Here is a 25,644-nt window from a genome sequence, read left to right on the forward strand (position 1 = left end):
GTATACGTGGCCAGTACAACCTCATATGTGCAGCAGTGATCTGACATGTCCCCTTGGAAACCACTCAGAAGTCATCTGCAGTTTAATAAAGAGTCTTTAGAAAAGAGCAGGGAGAGAAACAGGCATCCTGCTAAAATGGAAGTCAAGGCAGCTGGGTGAGACACCATGCACATCCCTAGCAAATAACCCACTGCAATGCGCCCACTAAATCACAGCACACTTTTCTCCATTCATCCAAGTAAAAATCTTTATCCTAGATGGTATTAATACCATCTTGTGTACTCAGCCTCTGTACACATTCAAAATGACTCAAGATCTAGGAACCTGTGATTTTTATATGATGCCATCTCTCAGGCTTCTGTACTTGGGGACTTTGGATGGGTCACCCTTCATTCTGACATGAAAGTAAATAATTTATTTTCATCTGCCATTGTCTGGCCAAGATCCTCATTTCATCCAGGTCATACAAATCTATTGATCCTTCTGACATTTGATTAACCAGTTTATTTTATTAGCTGCACATTTGCAGCCTCCGCTGGTAAACCATTAATAAATGTAGTGCTTTTCCTTTTTCCCTGTTGATCATTGCCCAAATTTTTTACTTCCTTTTCTCCACTGGTAAACCATTAATAAATGTGGTGCTTTTCCTTTTTCCCTGTTGATCATTGCCCAACTGTTTTCACTTCCTTTTCTTGAGTAATCCTTATTTTCACTCTTTACAATACCTTGCATTCTGCCTTGGAACAATTCTGAGTTTTCGCTACACTCATGCATGGGACTGTGAAAAGTTTTCTGAGAGCCAAAACCCGATTTGTTGTAATTGGTTCTGTTTTATCCACTGTTTCTTTCTGTCCCACCCATTAATTATTTTAGGAGTCCATGCTAGAAAACAGAAGTCCTTTATTTACTATTCTTAAATGGGCAATGTATCTCCATGAAAGAGGGAAGACTATGATACTCAAGGGATTTAGGGGCTTGTATACATCCTTGATGTCAAGTCTCTTGACAAATTTTCTTCTGTGCATGAGCCTCAGCAAAAATAAGGTGCCAGTTGTGAAGCAAAGGGAAAAGCCCACCTTGCACAGTGTCTTGCTCCAGGGACTAGGCCTGCCCTGCCTGCCTCCTCCAAGCATTCGATAGCAGGCCTGGAGCTACTGTGCCTACAAGGTGCACTTTGGGCATCTCACCTCCCCTTGCTGGTCCTAAGCCATACCCACTGATGGCCTTTTACTGCCATGGGGAGGTTTACCCTGAGCAGGGTCACACCTTGTTTTGTCTCCCTTGTACTCCACTCCTCTTCCACTAAACTTGGCAGACTGGAGTTGACTATTTGCAGGCAGAAAAGGACACAAGCATGAACCCCACCCCCAAAAGCTGCAAGAAGGATTGAGGAGCCTCCTCCTGCAGGCCCAGCTAATGCAGAGTGGAGAAGTCATGAAGGACCTGCAGGCTTCAAAGGGAATGAAGATCATAGAATCATAGAACCATCGAATGGCCTGGGTTGAAAAAGACCTTAAAGATCATCTAGTTTCAGCCCCCCTGCTCTGGGCAGGGTCGCCAACCACTAGAGCAGGCTGCCCAGAGCCGCATCCAGCCTGGCCTTGAATGCCTGCAGGGATGGGGCATCCACAACCTCTCTGGGTAACCTGTTCCAGTGCCTCACCACCCTCTGAGTGAAAAACTTTCTCCTAACTTCTAACCTAAATCTCCCCTGTCTTAGTTTAAAACCATTCCCCCTTGTCCTATCACTACCAACACATGTAAACAGGCATTCCCCCTCCTGTTTATGCGCTCCCTTCAAGTACTAGAAGGCCGCAATGAGGTCTCCCCGGAGCCTTCTCTTCTCCAAGATAAACAAGCCCAGTTCCCTCAACCTTTCTGCATAGGAGAGGTGCTCCAGCCCTCTGATCATCTTAGTGGCCCTCCTCTGGACCCGTTCCAAGAGCTGCACATCCTTCTTGTGCTGGGGACCCCAGCCCTGCACACAGTATTCCAGGTGGGGTCTCACAAGAGCAGAGCAGAGGGGGACAACCACCTCCCTCTCCCTGCTGGCCACCCCTTTTTTAATGCAGCCCAGGACATATTTGACCTTCCGGGCTGCAAGTGCTCACTACTGGCTCATGTCCAGCTTCTCATCCATCAGGACCCCCAGGTCCTCCGCAAGGCTGCTCTCAAGTTCTTCTTCTCCCAGTCTGTATAAATACCTGGGGTTGCCCCAGCCCAAGTGCAACACTTTGCATTTGGCCTTGTTGAACCTTATTAGGTTCTCGTGGGAAGATACCTCACTGGGGTTTGGATGGCAGTGGAAGCAAATCTTACAGGAATCTGCACTGAAAAAAAGAAAAAAAAAAAAAAAAACGGCAGTTTGAGGCTGTGGGTGTTTGTGAGCCCTGTCCTGGCCTTGAGCTGCTCATGGTGTGGTTGTGTTAAATGGTGTCATTTGTTTCAGGACATAGCACTATTTATAAGGAGCAGTCTGATAGGAATTTCAAGCATAGTTAACTGTGCATTAGGCAAGATTAATAAGGAACAAACCTCCTGGCCACCTTGCTAGACACTAGAGTAGGGCTCTGTTTTCTGACTCAGATCTGAGCTTGGACATGAATTTATTTCACTAATCTCTCCCCTGTCAGACATTAAGGCATATCCACTTCATCAGATGTAGTATGACCAGGAAATCACATGTCCAACCCATGTCAGAGCTCAGCTCAGGGCAGTCTCATCACATGGATTACATGATGGCCAGGGAGCCCAACACTTCTCAGTCATCAGTGGTGCTCTGCTGTAATCAGTGCTCCTGGGGCTACCAGGTTCCTAAGGTCTCTGGCAACACAGACCTAGGAATCTGGAAGCCCTGAAATTTACATCACCAAGCCAAAATGTGTAACTGGGCTTCCCAGAAACAGGGAAGGGAAGGGAAGGGAAGGGAAGGGAAGGGAAGGGAAGGGAAGGGAAGGGAAGGGAAGGGAAGGGAAGGGAAGGGAAGGGAAGGGAAGGGAAGGGAAGGGAAGGGAAGGGAAGGGAAGGGAAGGGAAGGGAAGGGAAGGGAAGGGAAGGGAAGGGAAGGGAAGGGAAGGGAAGGGAAGGGAAGGGAAGGGAAGGGAAGGGAAGGGAAGGGAAGGGAAGGGAAGGGAAGGGAAGGGAAGGGAAGGGAAGGGAAGAATTCAGTTGAGTGTTTATGCTGTAGGAGAAATCTAGACAGCTTCCTAGGTGAGACCCATGTGTCCTTGGCTTATAACTCTTATGTTAAAAGGGGAAAAGTGCCACCAGTTCCCTGTCTTCCATTTACCTGAAGTGAACCACGCATGGGCTTGCGGAAGGGAAGCCTCAAAGGATCTGCATCTCTTTACTTAGCAAGTTGACTGAAAGGTTTTCTCACGTGCCAGAATGTTTGGTAGGTGGAGAAGCATCTTCCACTGCAGCTATATGCAGCTGATGGCTGTGCCCAGCCTCCTTGGGGTTGCTGTGCTTATCTATAGCACAGTAAATTTTAATTAAGATTTAGCCCTGCTTCCTTTATTTGGCATTATTCTGAGTGTCTGTGCGTAGCAGAACAAGAGGACTTGTTCTAAGCACCTGCAGCATGTGCTACCTGAGCCACAGAGTACGCAAAGCTCCCCAGAGAATAACCCTATGGGTGCAGCCACATGCTGACAAAAGCGTGCGCCGACCGAGGTCCAGGGCGCAACTTCAGCACCCGAACGAGCCGGCTGAGGAGCAGCAGGGGCACAGTCATGCCTCCGTCACGGGGTGGCCGCATCCTCCTCTCCACTGGAGAGGACACCGCCACCAACTGACCTACAGCCAGCTGTCCCCTTGCCCAGCACAGGGCCCTGGTTGCGGCCCTTCCTTTGCCCTGGGGAGCCCTTGGCCCCGGCGCCACAGCAGGGCCACGCAGCGTGTGGTGAGAGGTCCGGCCGTCCCGCACCACGCTGCAAAGAGTTAAGCCCTCGCTCTGTTGATATTTCCAAGCAGCTCCAAAAGTCGGCCCAGACGGGGAGAGCCCTGATTGGCTGCGTACCGGCCGGTAGTAATTAGTATCAGATATCAAACTTCTGTCTTTGCTAAGACCCTTTCCGATAGTCGCTGCTCCCCGCTAGACGATGACATCAGCCAGGACACCCAGCTGCTGGTAGTAAACCCCGCGCGGGAGGAGGCTCCCGCCGGCGAAAAGTTAATTAGTTCAACACAGCACAAGGGGAGCAGTTGGTTTCTGTGAAGGGTCAGTGCTGGATGGGACCAAATCTTTCAAAGCCACTTGCTGCTTCTTGCCAGCCAGCTGTAAAAGCACCCAGAGAGTCCAGGAGAGCTGGATGAATCCTGAGCACTAGCCGTGGTCAGCTTTTCTCTTTGGAGGAAGTTAATGGTTTAAGTGAGGGGCGTCTGGATCCGGTCCCCGAGTCACCATGACACTCCTGGGGTCTGAGCACTCCTTGCTGATTCGGAGCAAGTTCAGATCAGGTAGGGGAAACCTCCACATTTCTCTTAAAACTTCTCTCTCCGGCAAGCCGCAGCCACAGACTGTTTTGCATTAAATGTTTGGAAGCAGCATGCAAGCAAAATATTCAGGGGGTCGTAGAGCTGTCACGGCTTTGCTCTTATAGAGGCTATTCCACAAGTGGAGAAATGCATCTTCCTTCTTCTCTGTTGCTTTTTTTTTTCTTTTTTTTTTTTTTTCTGGTTTTTCATTGTCTTCGATTTATGTCTGTGGTTTATTTTGGCAAAACTGCACTTCCCGGGTCCCCTGCCCTGGCCCTATATTAAAGGATTTGGGCGGAAAGCCAGAAGGGCGTCTGTGAAAAACAACATACCTAAAGCTGTCCGAATATTCCAGGTGCTCTTGTGGGTCTGTCTGTGATAACGGCAGTGGGGACGGGTCCGGCACTCACTCTGACAGGCAGGCAGCTGACTTTGTTCCATTAAGTTGTGACTAACTAGAGAAAAATGAATTTGCAGAAATGCGTCATTTTTAGAAGTAAAAATAACAAATGGAACATGAAAAGTATTTAAAGTGACATCATCAGAGAAATAAAACCAGAGCCACACAATTGATTGCCACTCTCAGAGGGTTTGCAAGTAAAACATGTCTCAGTCTCATAAGTTAGGGGAAGCACCGGTAAGGGGCTTCTGAGAGGACATTCAGCGTGTGTGAAGGTGAGTGAAGGTGAACTATGGGACGGTCCCTTCTAAATCAGACCCTCTGCTGGATATTCATGCCTTTATTCGCTGGCTATATTTATAGTAAGTATGCTATGTTTCTGGGCGGGTATCTTTACTTGTTTGTTTTTTTTTTTTTTTTTTTTTTAATGAACGTAAGACACTGTAATACTAACGGTAATGTCAAAAAGTGATCTGGAGGAGCTTTCTCTGACCTTCCCGGGGGTGAAGTCCTGCCTGTGAATGTGATCTGTGAGGATGTTCAGACACACCAGCTGCATGTGCTGTATGGGACGCTGTAGAACCGGACAGGGTAGTCACGTTGGAGCACGCACCCGGTCTGGCATGTCACCCGCACCGTGTGTGTTTTTGCCTCTTTGTGCGTTGTAGATAATGAGATTAGAGATTTATGATACTGATGGTAGACATGAGTGGTGTTATCGAGATCTCTTAGATAGCTGGGTGGTCAACTTAAACTTTGTTTTCTCAGCAAATACAAAGTTGGCAGTTGGTTGAAAACCCAAGAGTGTGTGTGCAAACACGAGTGTCCTAGTCTGGCTGAATTATACAAAACTTGGGTCCAGGGCTTTGGTGTGGTTTCCATATCACTCTGATCTTACATTTCATTAGATTAAGTCATTCCTTAGATTTCATTGGTATATTATGGTACATTGCTGTTCATTTGGAAAAAAAATCTGTCTGTAATAACTCCTCCAGCAACTACAAAGCAACACTGCCACCTTTCTGAAGAGAGGAGGATGGTCTGTGTTACATGTCTCTGCATTCTTTTCAAATGAACCAGTATTGTTTTTAAGGCTCATTTTTGGTTTATTTGTAGGCTGGCTTTATTATGGAACCAACAGTGGGATCTCTAAACATATTTTTCAAATGATTCTTCAGTAAAAGTAAACTTTGTGGGTCATTGTATCCATAAATTTTCGTGCCTTTCAGCATCAAGTCAGTCAATTTGTGGGGCATTCTTTGGTTCATGACCTATTCCCACAACTGCCATCCCTTACTGTTGCCCAGTGGAAGATTGGATTTCCATCCATTTGACAAGATTTCTGTGCCTATTTGTTATGTTCGAGTTGGGCTTGCCCAAAATCCCCAATGTACTTTGCTCTCCCCACTGCTGTGGCTGCTGCAGGTAATGAGAGACGGGCACAGCACAGCCCTGGTCACCACAGTCTGTGAGACAGGAGGAAAGCAGGATGCTGAGGGGTACAAATAATTCAATAATGCTGCCTTCTGTTTGTGCTGGATTCTAGTAACACGGAGAACAGAGAAGAAAAGCTAGCATTAAATGGTTAAGGTGGTCAAACCTCTTTTATGTGAAAAATTGCTAAGGGACATTTTCCTCTGATGTCTCTGCTTCCTGTGCAGGCTTCAGAAGCTGTCAAGCCCCAGCACGGATGGCAGGAAGCTCAGTGCTCTGATTTACTGTCTTCCTCCATTCAGTTGGCAGAGGGATGATTGTCTCAAAGGACCCATTGCCCTGCAGCCCTCACATCCCTGCACAGCTCAGGGGCTGTGGCACTGCTGGGCAGCAGCAGTTTACACGGAGCATGGTGTAGCATGCAAAGAGCATGTGAAGGACAGGCCAGGGGGGTCTGGCCATGAAGTGCAGAGCTTCATGATGCACAGTTGCTTTGGAAATGGTCTTGCGGAGGCAGGTGTGAGGCTTTGATTGCTCCCCAGGTTTGGGAAGGATTAGCTGTGCTCTGTGACGCATGATGAGTCCGAATCCCTTTTGAAGGATTCCAGGCCAATGTTAGTGAGGGCTAAGGTAAATCTTTAAAAAGTAAGTAACTTTTGCTGTTTCTCTGTGGTCTGTATACATTGAGCAGCAGAAAGACCTATTTATGTGCTAAAGGGTGCTTGAAATGCTTTATATACTTGTTGTTTCCTCATCCCAGAATCCCTTTAATATCTCTGGCACACAGCAGTCAGTGGGGCCAGGTGTTAGCAACTAGAGGATAGTGGCATGTAGGTGGTTTGAGGAGCTCTCGCTTCCATCTGGCAGCATCAGTAGCAAGAAAGAGTTGTCTGACAAAGGCTGGTGTGGTGGAGTTAATATCTATTTCACACAGTGCCCCACAGCCCTCACTTCAGTACCCCAGTGCTTTCTCCTCCTCTTCTCTTTCCAGTGGCCGGCAGTATAGCTGTGCAGTGTGAGAAATGATAGCTGCGCCAGAGCAGGGCACCAGGAACTGCTCCAGAAGAGCTAGATCAAATCACCAACATGTTTCAGGCCTTCAGGTTTCCCCTCCCCTTCCTCGAGGATTTGTGTGCGTGTTTATTTTGTCTATTTTGCCAAAGATAAATATACTGATCTGAGGTCATCCTGACAAATTTTGCAGGAATGATGGTTCTTCAAGCCTGCCATGCTATCCCATGTGCTCCAATTATCAATGGGATTGCACTAAATCAACTAGAACTTCTGAGGGCTGTTCCAGAAACATATTTAACTCTTCCCAGAGACAATGATTTATGTGTAGTGATCTCCTGCTTTGAATATAAACCAATTGTACTCCAGCAGCAGAGAGATGTTGTCATCAGACAGAGCAAACAAAGCTGGCAAATGCAGACTTAACCTTAACTTTGACCTCTTCTGTCCGGCAATATGGAAAGAGAGTTTACAAGGTCAACATCTGTATAACATCAGTGGTAGTTCAGATAATTGGTGAGAAGTGAAAGTTTAACACCCTAAATATGGCTCTGTATGGCTTGGCATGAGGTAATACCCAGGCCAAATTGTGGACACATGGGTGTGAATTTTCAAAGACTTGCCTGGCTTGTTGGAGGATTAGAGCTTATAAACACAGCTTATACATGGTGGTGGAACCTTCATTTCCAAACTGCAAATATATGTGCATGAGTTTTCTTTCCAGTCAAGAACTTGTATAGTTCACGATCAATGCCTGCATTCAAACCGTGGTCTGTCTGTAACTGATGACATTGTTTTGTAATTTCATGAAGTTTTTGTAAAACACTGGCTTCATGTAGATCAGTTTGGAGTTTGCTTTACTTTTTCAGCATCTTATACCTTGGAGTTTTAGCAGACAGACTTCTATTTCTCTGTCAGTTAGGCATGTTACAGCAAAGATTGAACCATACCTCACTGTGCTTGATGAGAAGAATGTACAGGCTGATGATGGGGATGCTGAACAGATTACTCCAAGGACAACTGGTGACAGCATGTTCTCAGGAACACGGAGAGGCTGCATGTTGTGATGAACACAGCCCTCACAGCCGGTTGTTCTTTACTAACTTGCGCTTGTTTGGTGCTCAGTGCTCCTTATCACCTAGATGTCCTATTTCTCTTCCAAGGCACCTGTGGGCCCAGATATGGATTTATAGATCCTGTTCTTACCAATGTAGCTGAGATTTTCAGTGCAGTGATGTTTGACTTCCCAGGTAACACAGAAACTTGTAGCACAGCTGCCTGGAAGAAGGTGAAACACCCCTAAAGTGCTGAGCATCACACAAAGAGGTAAAGCTGGCATTGCTGGGTCCCGTTCAAGGCAATGCCTGGCCAGGAGAGGACTGACCACAGCTGAGCAGCTGCTGCCCTGCACCTTCTCCAGGGCTGCAACTGGCTGAGCTTTATCTCACTTCACATGGGTCCTACACGAGTTGTATGTCAGAGGGTTGTATGGGTCTGAAGATGTGATGTGATGCACAGAAAAAAAACATTCAGTAATGCCTGGCTATCAGCAGAGCAGTGAGTCCAAAATCCAGTGGAGGAACTTAGGGCAGAGCCCAGCCAAGGTCTTTTTGCAAAACAGCAGCTCCAGAAAAGCAGACCCAAAGCTGCTCAGCTGGACCACTGCTTTCCCCTGCTGGTGGTGACACCCAGGAGGCTGGCTGCCTGGTTACATAGCTAAGGGTGCTGGTGACTCCATGTTCATCCAAGTACAGCCAACACGTCCGGAGCTTGGCGTCAGCCTGTTGCTTGGTCAGGAGAGAGCACTGCCTGCTCTGAGCTGCCCAGTCCATTTAGAAATCCTGCTTTGAATACAGGTTCCTGCTCCAGATGTAGCTGTGAGAAACAGTTACAGTGCTGAGCAGGACACAAGTGGCATGACTGCACCCTGCCACCAAGCCTGCCCTGCTGCCTGGCTGGGACCTTGGGGGGGTTGAAGGGTCACACGTGCGTCTCCCACTGGGCAGCTTCTCTCCCACTGGCATGCACCATCAGTAAAGAGTATCAGAGCAGGCACTGCTCCTGCCTTCAAGGGAGGCTGCATCCAAAACGGAGCCATTATCTGCCAGCCAGTGTTTTACCGGGCACTGTTTTACTGGGCAAGTCACAAGGTCCTTGGACACCCACCATGGCCACAGACAGACACGTGTTTCACGTTTGCTCAGCTGTTGCCTGACATGCAGCAAAGCCGCTGCTGCTGCTGAAGACAGGAATCTCTCCCTCCCATCACCCCATTCCCAACTCCCTGCCACCTGTCTGGTGCCCTGGCAGAGCCCTCCCCATCCTGCACACCACTCAGCTGCAGTCATGCTCCTAAAGCCCCTAAAACCCCAGCTCTGGGCCTCAGAGGGCAGGAATGAGGTGCTGGGGTGGTCGGCAGAGTGGACAGTGACTTTTCTCCTGCTTTTTTCAGTGTCACTGACAGCTTCAATTGCTGATCAAACTGCTGATTCACATCAGGTTCATGTGGCTGGGTTGAACTGGCTTAATGTGGTGCTTCTGCTGTTCCCCTTGGCTGCCCAGCCCAGGAGCACCAGGTGATGCAGGAAGCAGCAGGCAACTGCCCACTTGTCAGCTCTGGCAGCAGCAGCGACTTACTTCAGAGGAAGATGAAAGCACAGCAATTGCACTGGTTATGAATGCAGCTCCCAGCCAGAGCAAAGGTGTTGTTACAGCTCATGCAGGAAACTGGCACTTATTGGGCTCCCACCCGTAACCACATAAGTGAGCTGGGACAAGATGAAACTGTTGGCACAGCTGAATCAGTGCTGCTCCCAAAGCAGCAGGTTTGTCAGACGTAGGGAGAGATGCTCAGAGAGAGGTCAGGGTGAAGAAATGGAGTGGCTGAGGTAAAATATATTTGGAAAAAAAATATTAAACTCAGCTTTAAACTTTGTCTCAGCTGTGAGGCTGACCTGAACACTGAGGAAGCCTTGTGCAGTCCCAGGGATTCTGGCGAACCTGCTCATGCCACTTATGTCCTTCTCAGGGTTGTGGCTGTTTCTCACAACCACAACAGGAGCTACGTAAGTGTTGCTGAGAAGGGACCTGCAGAGGGCTCTGATCCAGCTTCCTTCTTGGCAAACCATCACCAGCACTAGCCAAGGACCAGCCATGGCTTTCTCTGCCTGAGTCCTGAGCCCATTCCGCACCTCATTGGGCAATGTGCCTCAGTGCTGCCAAGCCTCCTGTGCTGCTGAAGCCAGTTCCCAAAGCCAGCAGGATGCTCTGAGTGCTTCTGGCGATGCTGCAGCATGGGGGATGCTCTGATGCAGTGACAAGTTCTCTGACCAGCTGCTGAACTCTGGACTCGATGTGCTCCCCTCTGAGTCAATCCTGGGCACAGCTTCTCTCCCTGTAAAAGAAGCACCTATTTCTTTTATAAAGGCAGCAGTTAGCTCAGATAGAATCCCATGCCAAGGCACGCAGAAGTCACTCAGCTGAGGGCAGCGAGGCCTGAGCAGCTGCAGGCTCAGGCACCGGAGATGAGCTGCCACTGAAGACTGAAGCAGATGGCCAGGTCTGCCTGCTCCTGGGGTGCGGGATGATTTGAATATGTCTTTCCCAGTGCATCACCAGGTCAGGCAGGGCCCAAGCTGTCCTTTAGCTTCCTCAAGCTCTGAGGTCAGCTCCCAGGGAGGATGAATCATGTCTGCAAGTCATGGGCAGTGCTCGGAGCAGAGGCCCCCAGAGCCAGCCATGACTGATGCCTAGTGGGCTTCTCCAAACCAATGACACAGGCCCTCTGCAGAGGATACTTCTAGAAGATGTGTCACTAAATGGGACTTTCTAACAAAAAGAGGTCATGAACAAAAGCACTGGCACAGCTCTGACTTGTCTTGCATCATGTAGGAAGGGGTTTCTCATGTTGGGGTGCCATAGGAGCAAGAATTGCTGAAAGGAATCTTGAGAAAGGATATCCAGGAAAAAAAATATATTAAAAAGATCCATTACATGGAGGGTGACAGCATCCTCAAAGTGAGTCACAGGCGACACTCAGAGCTTGTGCCTCCAGACACACAACAAAGGAAGAGGATGGGAATATAGCTGGGGTCAGACACAGCTTTAAAGAATTTCAAGTCCCCTTCAAAAAGCAGCTAGATGGAGTTTGTTTGGTGCCAGGTGCTCCTCCAGCCTATTTTTTAAGCATTGTTGGCTGTAAGGGAATGTGCAAGACTGGAGGTGGCATCTGCTGATCTGCAAGCTGCAGGACTGACTCAAAGGCTGCTGGAAGTAGTGGCTGCTTTTCCTCTTCCTGCAGAGATATTCAATGTTATTAACTTGTCTGGCACTGTCCACAGCTATGCTTCTTCAGATGGTTTGCAACAGGTTTTGGGGATGATATCTGAGAGTCAAGGCACGCATGAGGTCCAAACCTGGATGAGCATTTAGTGACTGAAATGACTATTTCAGTCATTGAGCTTGGGCTGCTCCTGGAAATAGCCAGCATTTGCATGTCTGTCCTTATATTTTCTGTCAGCTTGTCCTGAATAGACAAGGTTGGACGAACTTTTCCTCCTTTCCCTGTAGCTTAAGAATGGTCCAGCAAGTCTGTAAGCTCAGCATTGCCCAAAATCAACCACGTATCTGGGGAAGGTTACATCAAGGCAGAATATGAATCTTATAATCACTGCACTGGAAATCATCAACACTCTCCAAGATATGCTTCAAGAGAATTTATAACGTTTCCTTTTTTCTCTAAATGGCCCTGTCTAATATCTGGCTGAACCCTGAGGCTGGTAAATGATGATTTATCTGCAGGGAAAGAATGTCAAACAAGCAGAAGAAGCAGCAGGGAGCAGAAAATGTGGGATTTGAATACATGGTCATCTGATCAATAACACCTCCCTTGCTCATGTGGGTGTGCTGCTACTTGGCCTGATTGTGTTGGAAGTCTGAGAGTGAAATGATGCAAATAATGTGGCACACACTGGAGCAATGAAGGAATGTGCTGTTGCATTCTCAGTTGGGATATTTTACAGATAGATGGGGAAGATTGCTGTGTCCTCAGAAAGGACTTGTATGTGACTCTTGAAGTCTTTGCTATCTCTGACTCTCATTTGATGGTGGGATGTTTTGTCTGACTTGCCTCAGTTTAAGGCAGATGCTCTAATACTTGGGACACTGGTCCAGGATCTAGGAGAGGAGAGAACCATTCTTGGGTGATCTACAAAGATTCTTTGTTCTTGGACAGCCTCCAATCTCTCTTTGCTCACCTGTTCAATCATGATACATCTCTCCCTTGGGAAAGTGCAAGCTCTGCATGTTTTTTCAATATTGTGACTGGCAACAGTGAAGGCCCTACGCAGCAAAACTGGGGTCTCCCCTACCCAGTGTGAGGTATCTACCGTGAGCTGGTTGCCGTGAATTACCTCCACAAGCAAGGAAGAAAGACTGGCATTTCTAAAACATGGACTGCCTAATTTGGTTATAAAATCCCTGACTCCTGCTAAGGGAATGCAGATAACCATGTCAGATGAAGATACCATGCAGGGGTCTAAGTTTGTGTCCATAGGCACAACCAGCACCGACTGGCAGCAGTACCAAGGGGCAATGGAGGGGTACAGACTCCCTTGGCAGCAGGGTTTGCCAGCGATTGCCAACCACCAGCTTCATCTGGCATAAGGGAACTACACACATGCAGACTTTACCAGGTACTAAAGACTACATTTCTTCTTCACAGCAGAAATCTCTCTTTGGCGTCCTAAGAAATACTGGAATTTGGCAGGAGATCATCATCTCTTGTGGGGCCTTCACTAAGCATTTGCTTTGAATGTGAGATATGGCTTGTATAGAGGACATGGAAAAGTCACATGCATTTTCGGGAGCCTTGTACTTCAGGGACATCTCTGGATGGGATTATTAATCGGCTCCATCCCACATCCCAGGGAAGCCACACAGTAGACATTCCCTGTTGGCAGAGCTCTGCAAGTTACTCACGAAGACAAAAAGCTGTTCTTTCATCTCTTCCCTTTGCAATACCAGCTCTCTAAGGGCAGCTAAGGGTTCTGTCTGGTTCTATGCCAGTAGACAGGAGACATGCATGCATATTGTCACTACTGAAAGATAAGTGCCCTTGTTGCAAGCTGCACTGAGTTTCCATAAGGAAAACGTGGGAGTTTCATGTTTTACCTTGTGGGAGAGGAGATTGACACACAAGTGTCAATCTTCTTGACAACAAATTTGCAAAAGCAAAGGTGTAGACTATGTTACTACCTCAAAGTACAGGCATGGTTTCCTAAGAAATGTGACTGATCAGTTCATTCCTATTTCTCTGTATGTTGTTTCCAAAACAAAACAGGGTGATGCAGCTGTAAAGCTCTACTCATCCCACAGTGCTGGGGCAGGAGTGAACCTCCCAGTTTTAGAGGTATCAGGAGAGGTCCTTAAACTGTGAAAGAAGGGTACAAGCCTTGGCCCTAAGATAGTAGAGCTAGTGACACAGGTCAAAACTCCTGGTAGCAAGGGCTCAGTCCAAGGGTAGTCAACACCAATTTGTCATCCAAGGGTCCTGGAGAAGTGGCTTGTTGTAATGCTGAAGAAAGCGCAGTATCAATAGACTTTAAAACTTCCTGGAGGCCATAATCAGCTGCTGGCTTAAGGGTCCCATCGTGTTACTGTGGATGGCAGGTGCAGTACAATGTTAGTTACAATTGCTTTTCTCCCTGCTGTCAGCTACTTCCTTTGTGCTTTCAGCAGCACATACTAAAAACTTCTGTTACGCTCATGGTGTTCCCGGGTTAAAAAAGGCAGAGATGGCATCTACCACTTCTAAGAACCTTATGAGTTTCTTATTTAGACAGAAGTTTAACAGCTTCTGGAGTATTTGTGGGAGCTGTTCTGGCTGCCACACCAAATCTGAGGCACTCAGTTACAAGTGCACACACCAAAGTACAGAACTGTGTGCAAATTTAGGTCAGAAGGAACCTGTGGAAATCTTTACTCCAACCTCCCATTCAACATAAGGCCAACTTCAAAAATAAATCAGGTTTCTCAGGGCCATCTCCAGGCAAGCTCTGAACATCTCAAGGATGTCCTACAGCCTTTCTGGGACACTGTTCTAGGCCTGCACCAATCTCATGGGGTTTCTGTTTTTTTGTTTGTTTGTTGTTTTCCTAATAACCAAACAGAATTCCTGTTTCTGCAGTTTGTGACCATTACCCGTTCTTCTACTGCTGTGCACCCCTAGGGGAGTCCAGCCCTAATTTTCTATAGCCCCAACGTAGGCGTGCAGCTCCCCCAGCACACAGTCACCTGTCATCAGGATGCTTGATTTCTCTCAGCTGTCCTTTAGCTATTTTAAACATTCTTCACTTTTTTGTTGTTTGTCCTTGTGCCCGAAAAAAAATCTAAAAACCAACCAAATACCTATACACACATCTCACATCTTAGAGTGCATAAGGATACCGAGATGTGGCCAAAATACATTTCATAATGTCAAAATGATTATCTTCTGCGTAGTTCCTCTCTGGCCAGCACTGCTGTGCAGGACTCAGTTTCCTCTCACGTTTGCTGTCAGCTGTGTCTGGGAAGCAGGTACTAGTGGCAATGAAGCCATAGGAGATGGCACCTTGGGAGTCTACCCAATAAATCGTAAAGCACAAAATACCTTTATGGACAATGTATTTATCAAAGGAGCTCAATTCCTTTCAAAACCTTCTGAAGCCACCTTACTTGCTTGACTCAGAACAGGTCCTTCCCCTCTCAGAATGGGACAGTCCATCACTACCTCCACCTGCAGGAGGTTGTGATGGACTTTCATACCCTGTCTTCCTCCCCACCAGCACCCTCTGCCTACCCACAGACTCTCTCTGAGTAACCCTTTGAGCTGAAGCCATGGTCACCTGAGGCTGCTATTGCAGACATCAGGCAGCGCTCAGTCTGCCCCAGGCATTAGCATGCTGCTCTGCACCAGAACCAGTCCTACCCATCATATATCTGGGTGCAATGTGAGGTCTGGGTTGGTGCAGACTGCGCAGCTCCTCCCTGGCAGTCCTCCTTGGCTGCACCAAGTCTGGCCCAGCAGCAGCAGGGATCAGTGTCAGGTCTCTGTGCCACAAAGACCACAGGCACATCTTCCTTGATAGATGCGTTAGTACCTCAGAAAAATACTGCACCTTTTCCTGACTCTCTCTCTCACAGTTTTGCAGCTACGGCTTCAGCAGAGAAGGACTCGTGAGCAGCTGGCAGACCAAGGCATCATGCCACGTGAGTACTGTTTTCTGCCTTTTTCACCCTCTCCTGGATCAGAGGGGCACTACTGGGAGACTGCATGGCACCAGCTGCCTGCTCATGCGCTCTCTGCTCTGAGCAGATTGCTACTGAGCTGGACTTTGCTTCCTGCCCTGTAGCAATATTATGGTCCTTGGTGCTGTGCAATGGTGCCCAGCATTTGCTACACAAGCTACAATGCTGCTGTTCAAACTGAAGTTGGGAGAGCTGCTTAGTTTGCACTATTCAAAACTTGAGCTGCATAGGGTCCTGTCCCAGAGGTCACTGCAGCAGAACAAAGCTCTTTGTGTAGACAAAGGCAGAGCATCTCGCATCCTCCTGTAAAAGTCAGGAACCTCTGTGGCAGCATCAGACCCACAGAACAGTGAAAAGGTAGAGGGGGGGCCCATTCCAGGTCCTTGTAACCATTCAACATCAGAAAAACAGATGCTAGAGTCCAAAACATAAGTGAATGAAAACAATCCCCTTCTGCACAAGCAGCTGCATCATGAAACCTGTAGCACCACTAGAGAAAAGATGCTGGGAGCTCAGCCCTGCCTGATGGATAATTCCACCTTGATCTAGCTCAGGGTCTGCGTGCATGAGTATGTGATTATCTGGGACCCAGGTAAAGGACTATCCTGGTACCATTCTGGCTCATCACGGGCCCCTTGGGGGTCTCTGATAAGATCATAACTTTCCAAAGGCTGTTCCACTGTGTTTCTTCTGGCTAACCTTGAAGACTGTGATGCAGCTTTTGTGAATCCAGCAAAACAACAGCTCTAACACTGCCTTTCTCATGAAGCTGCATTCCTAAAGGATGTTAAGGGAGCCGGCAAGAGATGCCTCTCAGTACAGTATTGCCAGAATCAAGTATTAAGAAAACTTGAGCAGGATGATAAAAATCATGTCTGTGAAGGTTTTAAGATTGATAAATTCAGGTTCTTTTTTTTTTCTTTCCTTTTTTTTTCTACCGTGTATTTCTTTATGTTTTCAGATTTTATACTGCCTGCCATCAAACGGCAAGCATTTTAATGACAAGACTCTTGGAGCTGGAGCTTTGAACCAAGTTTGGTGACATTTGTGATAGCATTGCAAGCACTGACAATAAAGTCAGTGGCCAGAAGGATGTCTGAAGTCTCCTGAATCACCAAATTCACTCTGTAAAAGTGGTCACACTCAGACAATGTGCAGGATACCTCATTGCACATGTATGGCGTTGTGTCAACTGAGGAGTTTGCATACCTGATACTGCCCTGCAGGGCTAAGCACATGGGTCTGTTGCCTACAGCTTCTTTACACTCCTAACTTCTAGGCTTACATTTTGCAGTCCGGTTTCTGTCCAAGGATGCCATTTTGGGAAGTACGATCATAGTTCAATCCCTAAAAGTAATAAAAGAAAAGGCACTTTTGCCATTATTAAAGCAAACATGCAGAATCTAACTGAGGAATTTAACCTCAGGAGGAAGTGTCAGATGCTAGCATTTAATAAGTGGGAGTCCCAGCCAGCTTCCCCATGGTTTGGGCATATGCAGTTAATCCTTATGAAACACAATTCTTTGTTTAACCTTGTCTTCCTATGGCCTGTCGGCTCTGAGGACCAGCTGAGATGGGCTGTAGGAGGTGCACCAGGATGGGATCTCAGATCATAGGTACTGCAGGTGGGCAAGAAATGGAAACAAAGATCTTTAAGCCACCATGGTTGAAAATAGTTTTTCTGGAAAGAGGAAAGTGGGGCATTGCTGGTCTGCATGTTGAAAGTCAGGTTTGGTACCAAGCTGGGAGCATGCACGTGATTCCACATTCCGCATCAGCTTTTGTACAAGGATTGTTTTCAACCCATTGGCCATATTTTCTGCTTATATAATCAGAGGACAGAGAAACTTTTTTTTTCTAAGTGATCCATTTTATACAGAAACCAGAAAGAGACATGAGTGAGCAAAGTAACAGATTAGTGTTGGATAAAAGCTTTGAGGGCTTGCAGAAGCCCTTGTAGGAATGGGAGTTGATGACTATATACAGAACCTGCTGAGCTGTTCAGCAGTGTGGCTGTAAGCACAGCAAGAGTGAAATCTAGGAGCAACTCTGAGGAAGCTGACTGCTTTTTGGTACCCAAGAGAATAGCTCAGGGAGAAGTATCAGTGGTACCTGAGCATAGCCCAGTGAGATGGATGTGCTTATCTAACCAAAGCCTGCCTTAGCTCAATTCAGACTCCCTTGGATGTTCATCTAAGGAACGTGAAACCTTCACATAATTCCATCATTGGAGAAGGCAGGAAACTGCCTAAAGGAGGATGCTCAGGAGCAAAAGGCAGTAGTGTTGCACAAGCTTTCAGGTTCAAAGCTGGACTCTGTCAGATGTTTTCAGATTGCAAATTGAACAACTGTCTGGCAAAACAATCAAAACTATTGAAAAAAGCTCTGCAAATAAAGACGGGCACAGACTAGTAAGCAAGGGCAGCCTCTGGGTCCCTTCTGCCCAGTGACTCTGTGTATGGGGGAGCATCTGAAAGCAAGGGGAGGTCCAGGTTTGTTGAGGCATGGCCGCACTCCTGATCCACAGCAGTGCAGGTGAGAGCAGATGCTACCCTGTTATTCAAGCTCCCTGAGTGGGAAGCTCCTACAAGACTGCTCATGCAAGACTCTATTATTGAACACATTCAGTTATATTGTCTTAGCGAAGTTGGTACAGACCTAGAAAAGTTTTTTAAATCAAGAGTATTCCCATAGGGTCACCTGCAGAAGGGCAGGCTGCAAGGACAAGTGGGGATGAACCCTTCTTGTAGCCCTACACAGGGTCTTGCCCTGGAGCCCAGCCAGATCTGCTCAGCTACCCAAAAGGAGGGGGATGCAGCCTGTAGCAAAGATTCCTCAAGGCAAATTTTCCCTTACGATGATGGGATGGAGAAATAGTTGTGCTTAAAGTAAGGCCTCCCTTGCTGTATGCAGCCACCACCTCATCCTCTAACTCAAGCCTTAGTTTAAGCCTAAGGATATCAACACCAAGCTCAGCAGCTCTGCCCTATTGACTCCAGACCCTTCGCCATTTCAAGATGCCGTGTCATCCCCTGACAAGGTGTTTGAATAATCAGTGCTAGCAATGTCTTTATTTGTTTTGCAGACTAATACAAGCTGCAGTATCCACATAATTCCTCCAAAAATCTTGGTAAATGACTAAATTCTGCAACATTTTCCTTGTGAATAGCATGGTGTTTGATCAATGCCCATAGCAAACTCCCAGTGTCAGGACTTCAGAGTGAACAGGGCTGTAAAAGTCATCTCTCTTGCTAACTTCATTTTCTCATGTGCACCATTTTATTTTGCTTCTGGTTAAACTAGCTGTCACAAGTCCTCATTGCTTCTCACCGGAGCATGGCACAGTAACACTGGCTTGTCTGTATGTCTGCTTTCCAAACATTAGAAGCAGGAATGTGCCCTCTGTGTTTTCCTGTGATTCCCTGGAGGTTAGGGGTGTTGCCTACCAAAACCCAGTTCAGGTCCCCAATCATTTCCCAGCTGCCCTCATTCTTCCTGTCATTCTTCTCTAGATTGATGTGGGACGTCATGTTCTGTGTGAAAATAATTTCTGTCCCCATTAGATCCCACTCAGAAGATGGAAAGGGAATTAGATGTTGCCAAAGAGTTGTAGCAGGCTGTTTTTGTGGTTCAGGACACCTTCCCCTTCCCTGTCCCAATGGGAACAGTTGATTTTTCTTGCTTACACAGACAGAAAAGAATTTTTGCAGGAACTAAGAAATATTAACCCCTTCATCACACAAATTTCTCTCCAGTTTATACACAATCTGAGTAAACAAGGAAATGTGCAAGGTCCTCCATGACTCCAACATAGATGGGACTGGTATTCACTGGTCCAAGACCCAGGGACCATTGGCCTTCCTTTGGGACCCTCTCTGGGTTAATCCTCCTTGGTGTCAGGAGATGCTAAGAACTTGGTCTGCTGCCGGGTACCTGTCCGGGCAGCTGCCCAGGGAAGCACCATGTCACACAGATGCTTCTGGGTGGAGGACAGGACAAATGTCTGGTGAGAAGGAGCCTAAAGGAGATGGAGGGGTACTAAGTGATGGAAGAGGGACAAAGGACAACAGCTCCAGTGTCCTGGTTGAAGTACCCTTGCTGGAGGCCAAATATGCCAAGAGGCCAGGCAGGCCTTTCCAGTTTTCCTGGTGGCCTCAAGTCTCAGTCACATACAGGTCTAACTTTCAGGCAAGGTCCCCTCAGCCCGTTGCTCTTCCTAGATCAGTTTTCTGGGGCTGTGGTGCCTCCCAGTGCCACAACCTGCAAGAAGAGCTCCAGGGAAGAGCAGCACCTGCTGTCTGACATGTCCCACCGAGCACCACATTTCAAAGCCTGCACCATCTTCCTACCCATGTCCCTCCTGTCCTCCCTGTGCTCTCTGTCCCCCCTGCTCTCTTGCCATGGCCTGGCTGAGAGCACGGGATTTCCCAGAGCTTTCCTGAGTTATTTTTAGTTAGTGCAATAAAGAGGGCAGTTAGTTTGTGTTGCTATTTTTATAGCACTCATTAAAATGCTGTTGCCGAATATCCTGGTGGCTGCTTGCTTCCACTCCTGTGCTGACTGCTCCTCTCTCTTTCCTGTTGCAGCACTGAAAAGCCCATCTGCATTCCATGAACAACGAAAAAGTCTGGAGCGAGCCAAGGTAATCCCTACAAGCCATGCTGATGAGGGAACACGTGGGCTCGCTTTGCATGAGCTGCGGGGTTTGAAAGCACCTTCCACCACTCTGCCCTCACCTGGCACCCTCTGCCCAGGCGCCCTGTGGCCAAGGATGAGCGTCAGGGCCTCTCCCTTGCCCCCAGACATGGCAGGGCCAAGCCAAGGTTCTTGTGTTCAAGAGCACCCTTTTCCAAGCAGTAGAGGTTTAAAAAGGCAGAGGAGCCAACTGTCCCCTAAGATAGTTTTTTTTAAAACAGCCCCTTCGTTTTAGAAAAGCCTGTGGGCAGGGTTCAGCCTCCCAGTAAACCTCAAACTAGCTGAAGCCTCTGCTTTCCACTGCAGGCCGTATCGACAGCCCTCTCCTTGCTGTGTTGGCTGCTCTCCGCTCCTGCATGAGTCAGCTTAGAGCAGGGCAAGCAGCAAACAGGACAGATGGGAGGCTAAGTATTTAGCAAGTGTGCAGGAGAAATGTGGATGCCCTCGGTCACCTGGAGCAAGTCCCCAGGGGACTCACCCTTGCATCAGAGGAGAGTCTGGCTTCTAGCTCAACAGCGCTGCTTGGCGATTGCAACAGTGTCCCAGCAGCTAAGTGGCCCAGGCTCCCACTGGCCCCATCACCCATCCGCTCTTAGACTTCCCAAAATATTGCTGAAGGGAGATATAAGTAGCCACTTCCAGAACACAATGATACTCTGTGGTGTGATCAGTTTTTTGGAAATTGCACTGGTTTTCCAAGCCCTTTGTAGCACCCAGCCCTGACCAAGCTGGAGGGATGTCCACACACAGCAAGGCAAAGAGAATAGTCAGTCATACAGGTTTTGCCTGAACACGAGAGTTTCTTCCATTATTCTGCAAAACGTGCTTGCAGTCACATGGAAAGGGACCTTTGCAAGAAAGAATAACTATGAAATATGAAGAAGTGCTCTTCTGAACTTAAACACTCTCCAAATCACTTGCCCTGAGACTCCAACAGTAATAAATGGCTAGCATAAGAAACACAATTTGACTCTGAAAAATTAGCATGCTTAGAAAATTTCAAGCAATCCAAAGTATCCATGGAGTGTCATATATTTTACAGTTTAAGTATACACTCGTGTCTCTTTGTCTTTCTCTTCAAAGGCTTTCACTGGCTGGTTGCCTGGGGAAAAGGGAAGCATGGTCTAGTCTATCCCATTTTTAGAGCATGCTAACGAACACACTAATAAGCACAGTCTATAACAAAAATATATTCCTTTGCAAGGATGTCCTGCTTATAGCCCTGACAGGCAACGTCTGTTTCCAGATAATTACTCAATGGCATTTGTTGTTTAGCTGATATTCCTCCAAACTGATGTTCTGCAAACAGAAAGCAGATAACAATAACCACTTTCATGTGTTTTGAAAGCTCTTCTGCTACAGCTGATATAAAAATAAAAAAAAAAAAAAACCTGAGGTCTTACTCCACTGTTTGCACCCCAGTGACACAAATGTAGCAAAGGTCAAACAGAACTGAAGTCACAGCAGAAATTCAGGCTAGTGCAGTGTGAATGCTGGAGTCAACATCGTAGTGCCACATCTGTAGGAGAGTAACTCAAACTTAGCTCAGATGAGGGCCTGATCTGAGGGTTAGTTAGAAATGCATTAGGTGAATTTAACTGCACTTAAGTGCAGGCACCAGCTAGCGCTGACCTGGCACAGACTGCGTTGGTGAAAATAAGCTGCAGAAAAAATATGGGAGAAGGGTAAGAAATTGCAAATACTTTTGTAAATAAAATATCTATTATTTGTTTAAACATATCACTGGCTATGTAGGAGGCTGGCATCAGGCCAGTGCAACAGACTTTGAAGTCAATGCCCTGTAATAGATTGCTGGGTTGGAGGACAGAGAGCATGCTGACGTTCTTGAAGCCGTCAGGCTCAGCAGGGCTCCAGCACTTACACCCAGCAACCCAGCACACGTGGCAGGGAAGGACTGCAGGGGACAGCAATCGTGCCTCTGTCCCAGAGCAGAACAGCCCCCTCTAGGTCATTCCTGAAAGATGTGTGACAACCAATGGCCATCCTATCCACCCCCCCAGCAACACACTCCAGTGCTCTCTAACCTGTGCTGTTACCAAGTCTTACTCAATTACTAGCCCAAGCTTTTCTGTTGCAGATTACGACCATTACTTATCCTTCTGCATGGACATGCAGAACCATTTATCTTTGTCATGCAGTACTTTTAAAAAGTATTTTGCATCCTGTTTCCCTACAGCAATGTCATCTGTGTACTGAGCTTCAGCCTCTTTTCATTGGTCTAATTTCTGGCTCAGTAATTTCTGTTGCTGCCTTCCAGACCCTTCCCACAGGTCCCTTCAGATGCAGGACCAGAAGGAGGCCTCATTACTCCTTGTGCCCATCTGACATTCTTCATGGTATTTCCTAGAAAGCTGCCTGCTGGCCTGGGGATGTGGTTCAGCTGCTGATCACTAGGTTCTCTGGAGTCTTTCATATTTTTTCCAATATTTATGCAGTTACTAATTTCTGTCTAAGACCACTGTCCAGTGACCAATACAGACATCTCTGGTGGATTGTCTTCATCCCCTCCAGTGCTTAATCAGCTGGCTTAGCTGTGGCTAACTCTGACCTGAATGTACTCCTTTCCAATTGTCCTTCTTGAACTGTAGCCAGTGTATTTCGGATCATTTCTTCAATTGCTCCAAAACATTTTCTATTCTAATCTGTTAGTCTTGAATGATTCAGAGTTAAGAAGTATGTCTTCTGTCATCTAAGGCATTAATGAATATATTGAATAGCAGGAAAAATTGCTGCAGAACATGATTTGATATATTCTTCTGTTTAGACTGTGAACCATTCCTAATTCCTTTGGTGACCCACAGTTATGCTCCTTTTTTATGTTAGTCTTAACCAGACCAAATTTCTCTGGCTTGCATATGAGAAAACCATGTGAGATAATGTCAAAACATGCTTAGAGTCAAGCTACATGCCATTTTTTGTTTATTCCTGTAACAGAAATCTGTCATCTATCCATAAAAGGAAATTAGGTTGGTGTGATGTGGTTTGTTCTTCATGAATCCATCCTGGCTGTTACTCACCTCCTTGCTATCTTCAAAATCCATTTATACAGGTTGTTTGATTACTTGTTCCAATATCTCTTTGACTGGAATTATAATTTCCAGGTTTCTTCTCTCCATCTCTTTTAAAACTAGAAAATATGCTCTCCCTGGCCCAGTTTCCTAGAGAACCAGAGACAGTTGCTATTACTCTAGCCTTGTGTATCTCAAACTGTTTGGGAACATTTAACTATCTGAGTACTTCTCCAAACTGATAACTGGAGTTTCTATTGTCTTGTTGCTGAAGGTTCTTGGCTTAGTCATGTGATTGATAGTCATCTATCTTTTTAGTGACGATGTTTTAAAAAGGCATTAAATTCTGTAGCCATCTCAGCAGCATCCACAATTATTTCTCCTATTTATAGAACACAGACAGCACTTTCCATTGCCTTCTGCTGGCTACAGAAATGCTTATAAAATCTTTTTCTCATGAACCTGTACAATTGTCCTGTGGGTTTCCCAGTTTTCTCCAGCTGCTTGTGCTATTTTCTATTTATCCAGAAGGGTTTCACCTCTTTGAACTACGTACATTTTTATACTATCTATTCTAGCATCTCAACTTAACAAACAGGTAATAATTTCTCTAGGTTGTTCTCTAGCTCTTCTTAACCAGGCGATAAGCTTGTATTTGTATCCTTGAGGTCAGCTGCCACCAATACGGACTTCCTTGGCCCTGGAGAAAGATGTTATTGCACTTCTGTGTGCCTTTTTGTTCTTAAAGCCATGGAGAAGTTGGTACAAGTTCATCACAAGCTCCACTGCAGTGATCTGCAGCTTGGATTTTCCCAACCCACACAATAGCTGGGGTGAAGAACTGCAGAGCACAGGAGCTGCAGGACCACGGTAAGGCTAAGTCAGCCTTATATCTCACCACAGGGTGCCAGGCTTCCCACAGAAGCCATTGCTAACACTACACTGTGGAGTTGCCTTTGTGTAGGTCTCAAAGGTGAAATGGTATGCTGAGCCAGGAGCAAATCTACCATTCCCAGCAAACAGGTTTCGTCCTTTCCACGAGCTCTCATAATACTTGAGGCATCAGAAGCCCAGAGGAAACTGGAAAGAACACAGGTTAGCTGTGGGGATAGTGAACAGTCAGCAGCTCAATGCATGTTGTTCCCTTTATGAAGAATTTCTGCCCAAGAATCGGCCAGTGTCCAGGTGGAAAAAAATGCCATTTAGGAGCTCACCAAACCTAGACTGTACCAAATCCAAAAAAACTTGGAATGGCATGGGGGCCTCTGCTCTCTGTACCTTGTTGCTGCTCTAGTCAGATAATACTCTCTGCATTTGTGTTCTGCAGACTGAAGATTATCTCAAGCACAAGATCAGAAGCAGGCCTGAGAGATCAGACCTGGTCAACATGCACATTTTACAAGGTAAGCCTGCCCGAGATTCTCCCACATACTCCTTGTTTCTCCTGCCTGTGACTCATGTCTCTCCTGCCCCACTTGAGATCCTTTCAGGACTCTCATCACAATTAACTTTGCCTCAGCTGCTCATGAGGGCCACAGTCAAAGGGGACATTGTATGGAATGGGATGTTGTATGGTATTCGGTTCAGACCTGACCTACAGAAGGCAGGATACACACTTTTCCCGACAGGAGCAGAAACAAGGCCATCTAATCTTTGTCCCATCTCTGGCAGGGACCAGTATGAGATGGTCTAGAAGACAGTGGGATATAGAACAGCTGTGAAAGAGTACTCTGTTGCACAGAGGTGCAGAGGTCTGATCCTCACAAAGTGCATACCATGGGCATTTGTGGTAAAATCCTTGTAGCAGGTAGTTGTAATAACCTCCTAAAGGTAGACTTTTTTTTTTTTCCATAATTCTCATTATGCGTCGATTGATGTTGATGGAATCAATGACCCAAGCATAGCCATACAAAAAAAGGTTGAGCTCTGGTACCAGTCAGTGAGACCCAGCAGCTCTCCCCTCTCCCAGCCTGGCGTCCCCTCCCAGCCAGGGAGCTGGCAGTGCTCTGCTGCATCCTGTCACAGACAGCAGAACTCTGTGGTGTCCCTCGTTATCTTCAGAGATAACAAGCTCCTTAGAGACAGGGAGGATGTGCAGTCCCTCCTTGAGTCCTGTTAGTCCCTTGGAAGAAGCAGATTACTCTCTGGGAACTGTAAATGCTGGCCTCTGCTCTCAATATGGATGCAGTTCATATTTCTTTTTCCTCTGGCATGCAAGAGGTCTAAGCCCAGAGTCTGTGACAGATCAGTGCCACTCTCTTACTTTTCCCTTTTCTCTCCATCTGTAAAATGAGCCAGCATCACTGGCCA

At 46.9% G+C, this 25,644-nt stretch overlaps 1 protein-coding gene across 18 annotated transcripts in view; it reads left to right on the forward strand.

Annotated features, from left to right (window-relative positions):
* The window catches only part of MYOCD (myocardin), a 252,134-nt gene that overhangs the window by 210,640 nt on the left and 15,850 nt on the right, over positions 1 to 25,644 (forward strand). For 6 of the 18 annotated variants that reach the window (XM_080560541.1, XM_080560544.1, XM_080560533.1 and 3 more), the window contains 3 exons: positions 15,506 to 15,571; positions 20,197 to 20,252; positions 24,662 to 24,737. In XM_080560541.1, the coding sequence (XP_080416667.1) occupies positions 15,506 to 15,571; positions 20,197 to 20,252; positions 24,662 to 24,737 (198 nt within the window). Of the gene's footprint in view, positions 1 to 3,113; positions 4,462 to 4,490; positions 5,242 to 15,505; positions 15,572 to 18,695; positions 18,741 to 20,196; positions 20,253 to 24,661; positions 24,738 to 25,644 lie in introns of those variants that run through there. The other 12 variants (XM_080560548.1, XM_080560547.1, XM_080560534.1 and 9 more) reach the window with 9 other exon arrangements.

Source organism: Anser brachyrhynchus (genome assembly GCF_964034855.1).
Source record: "Anser brachyrhynchus genome assembly, chromosome: 18".
NCBI lineage: Eukaryota > Metazoa > Chordata > Aves > Anseriformes > Anatidae > Anser > Anser brachyrhynchus.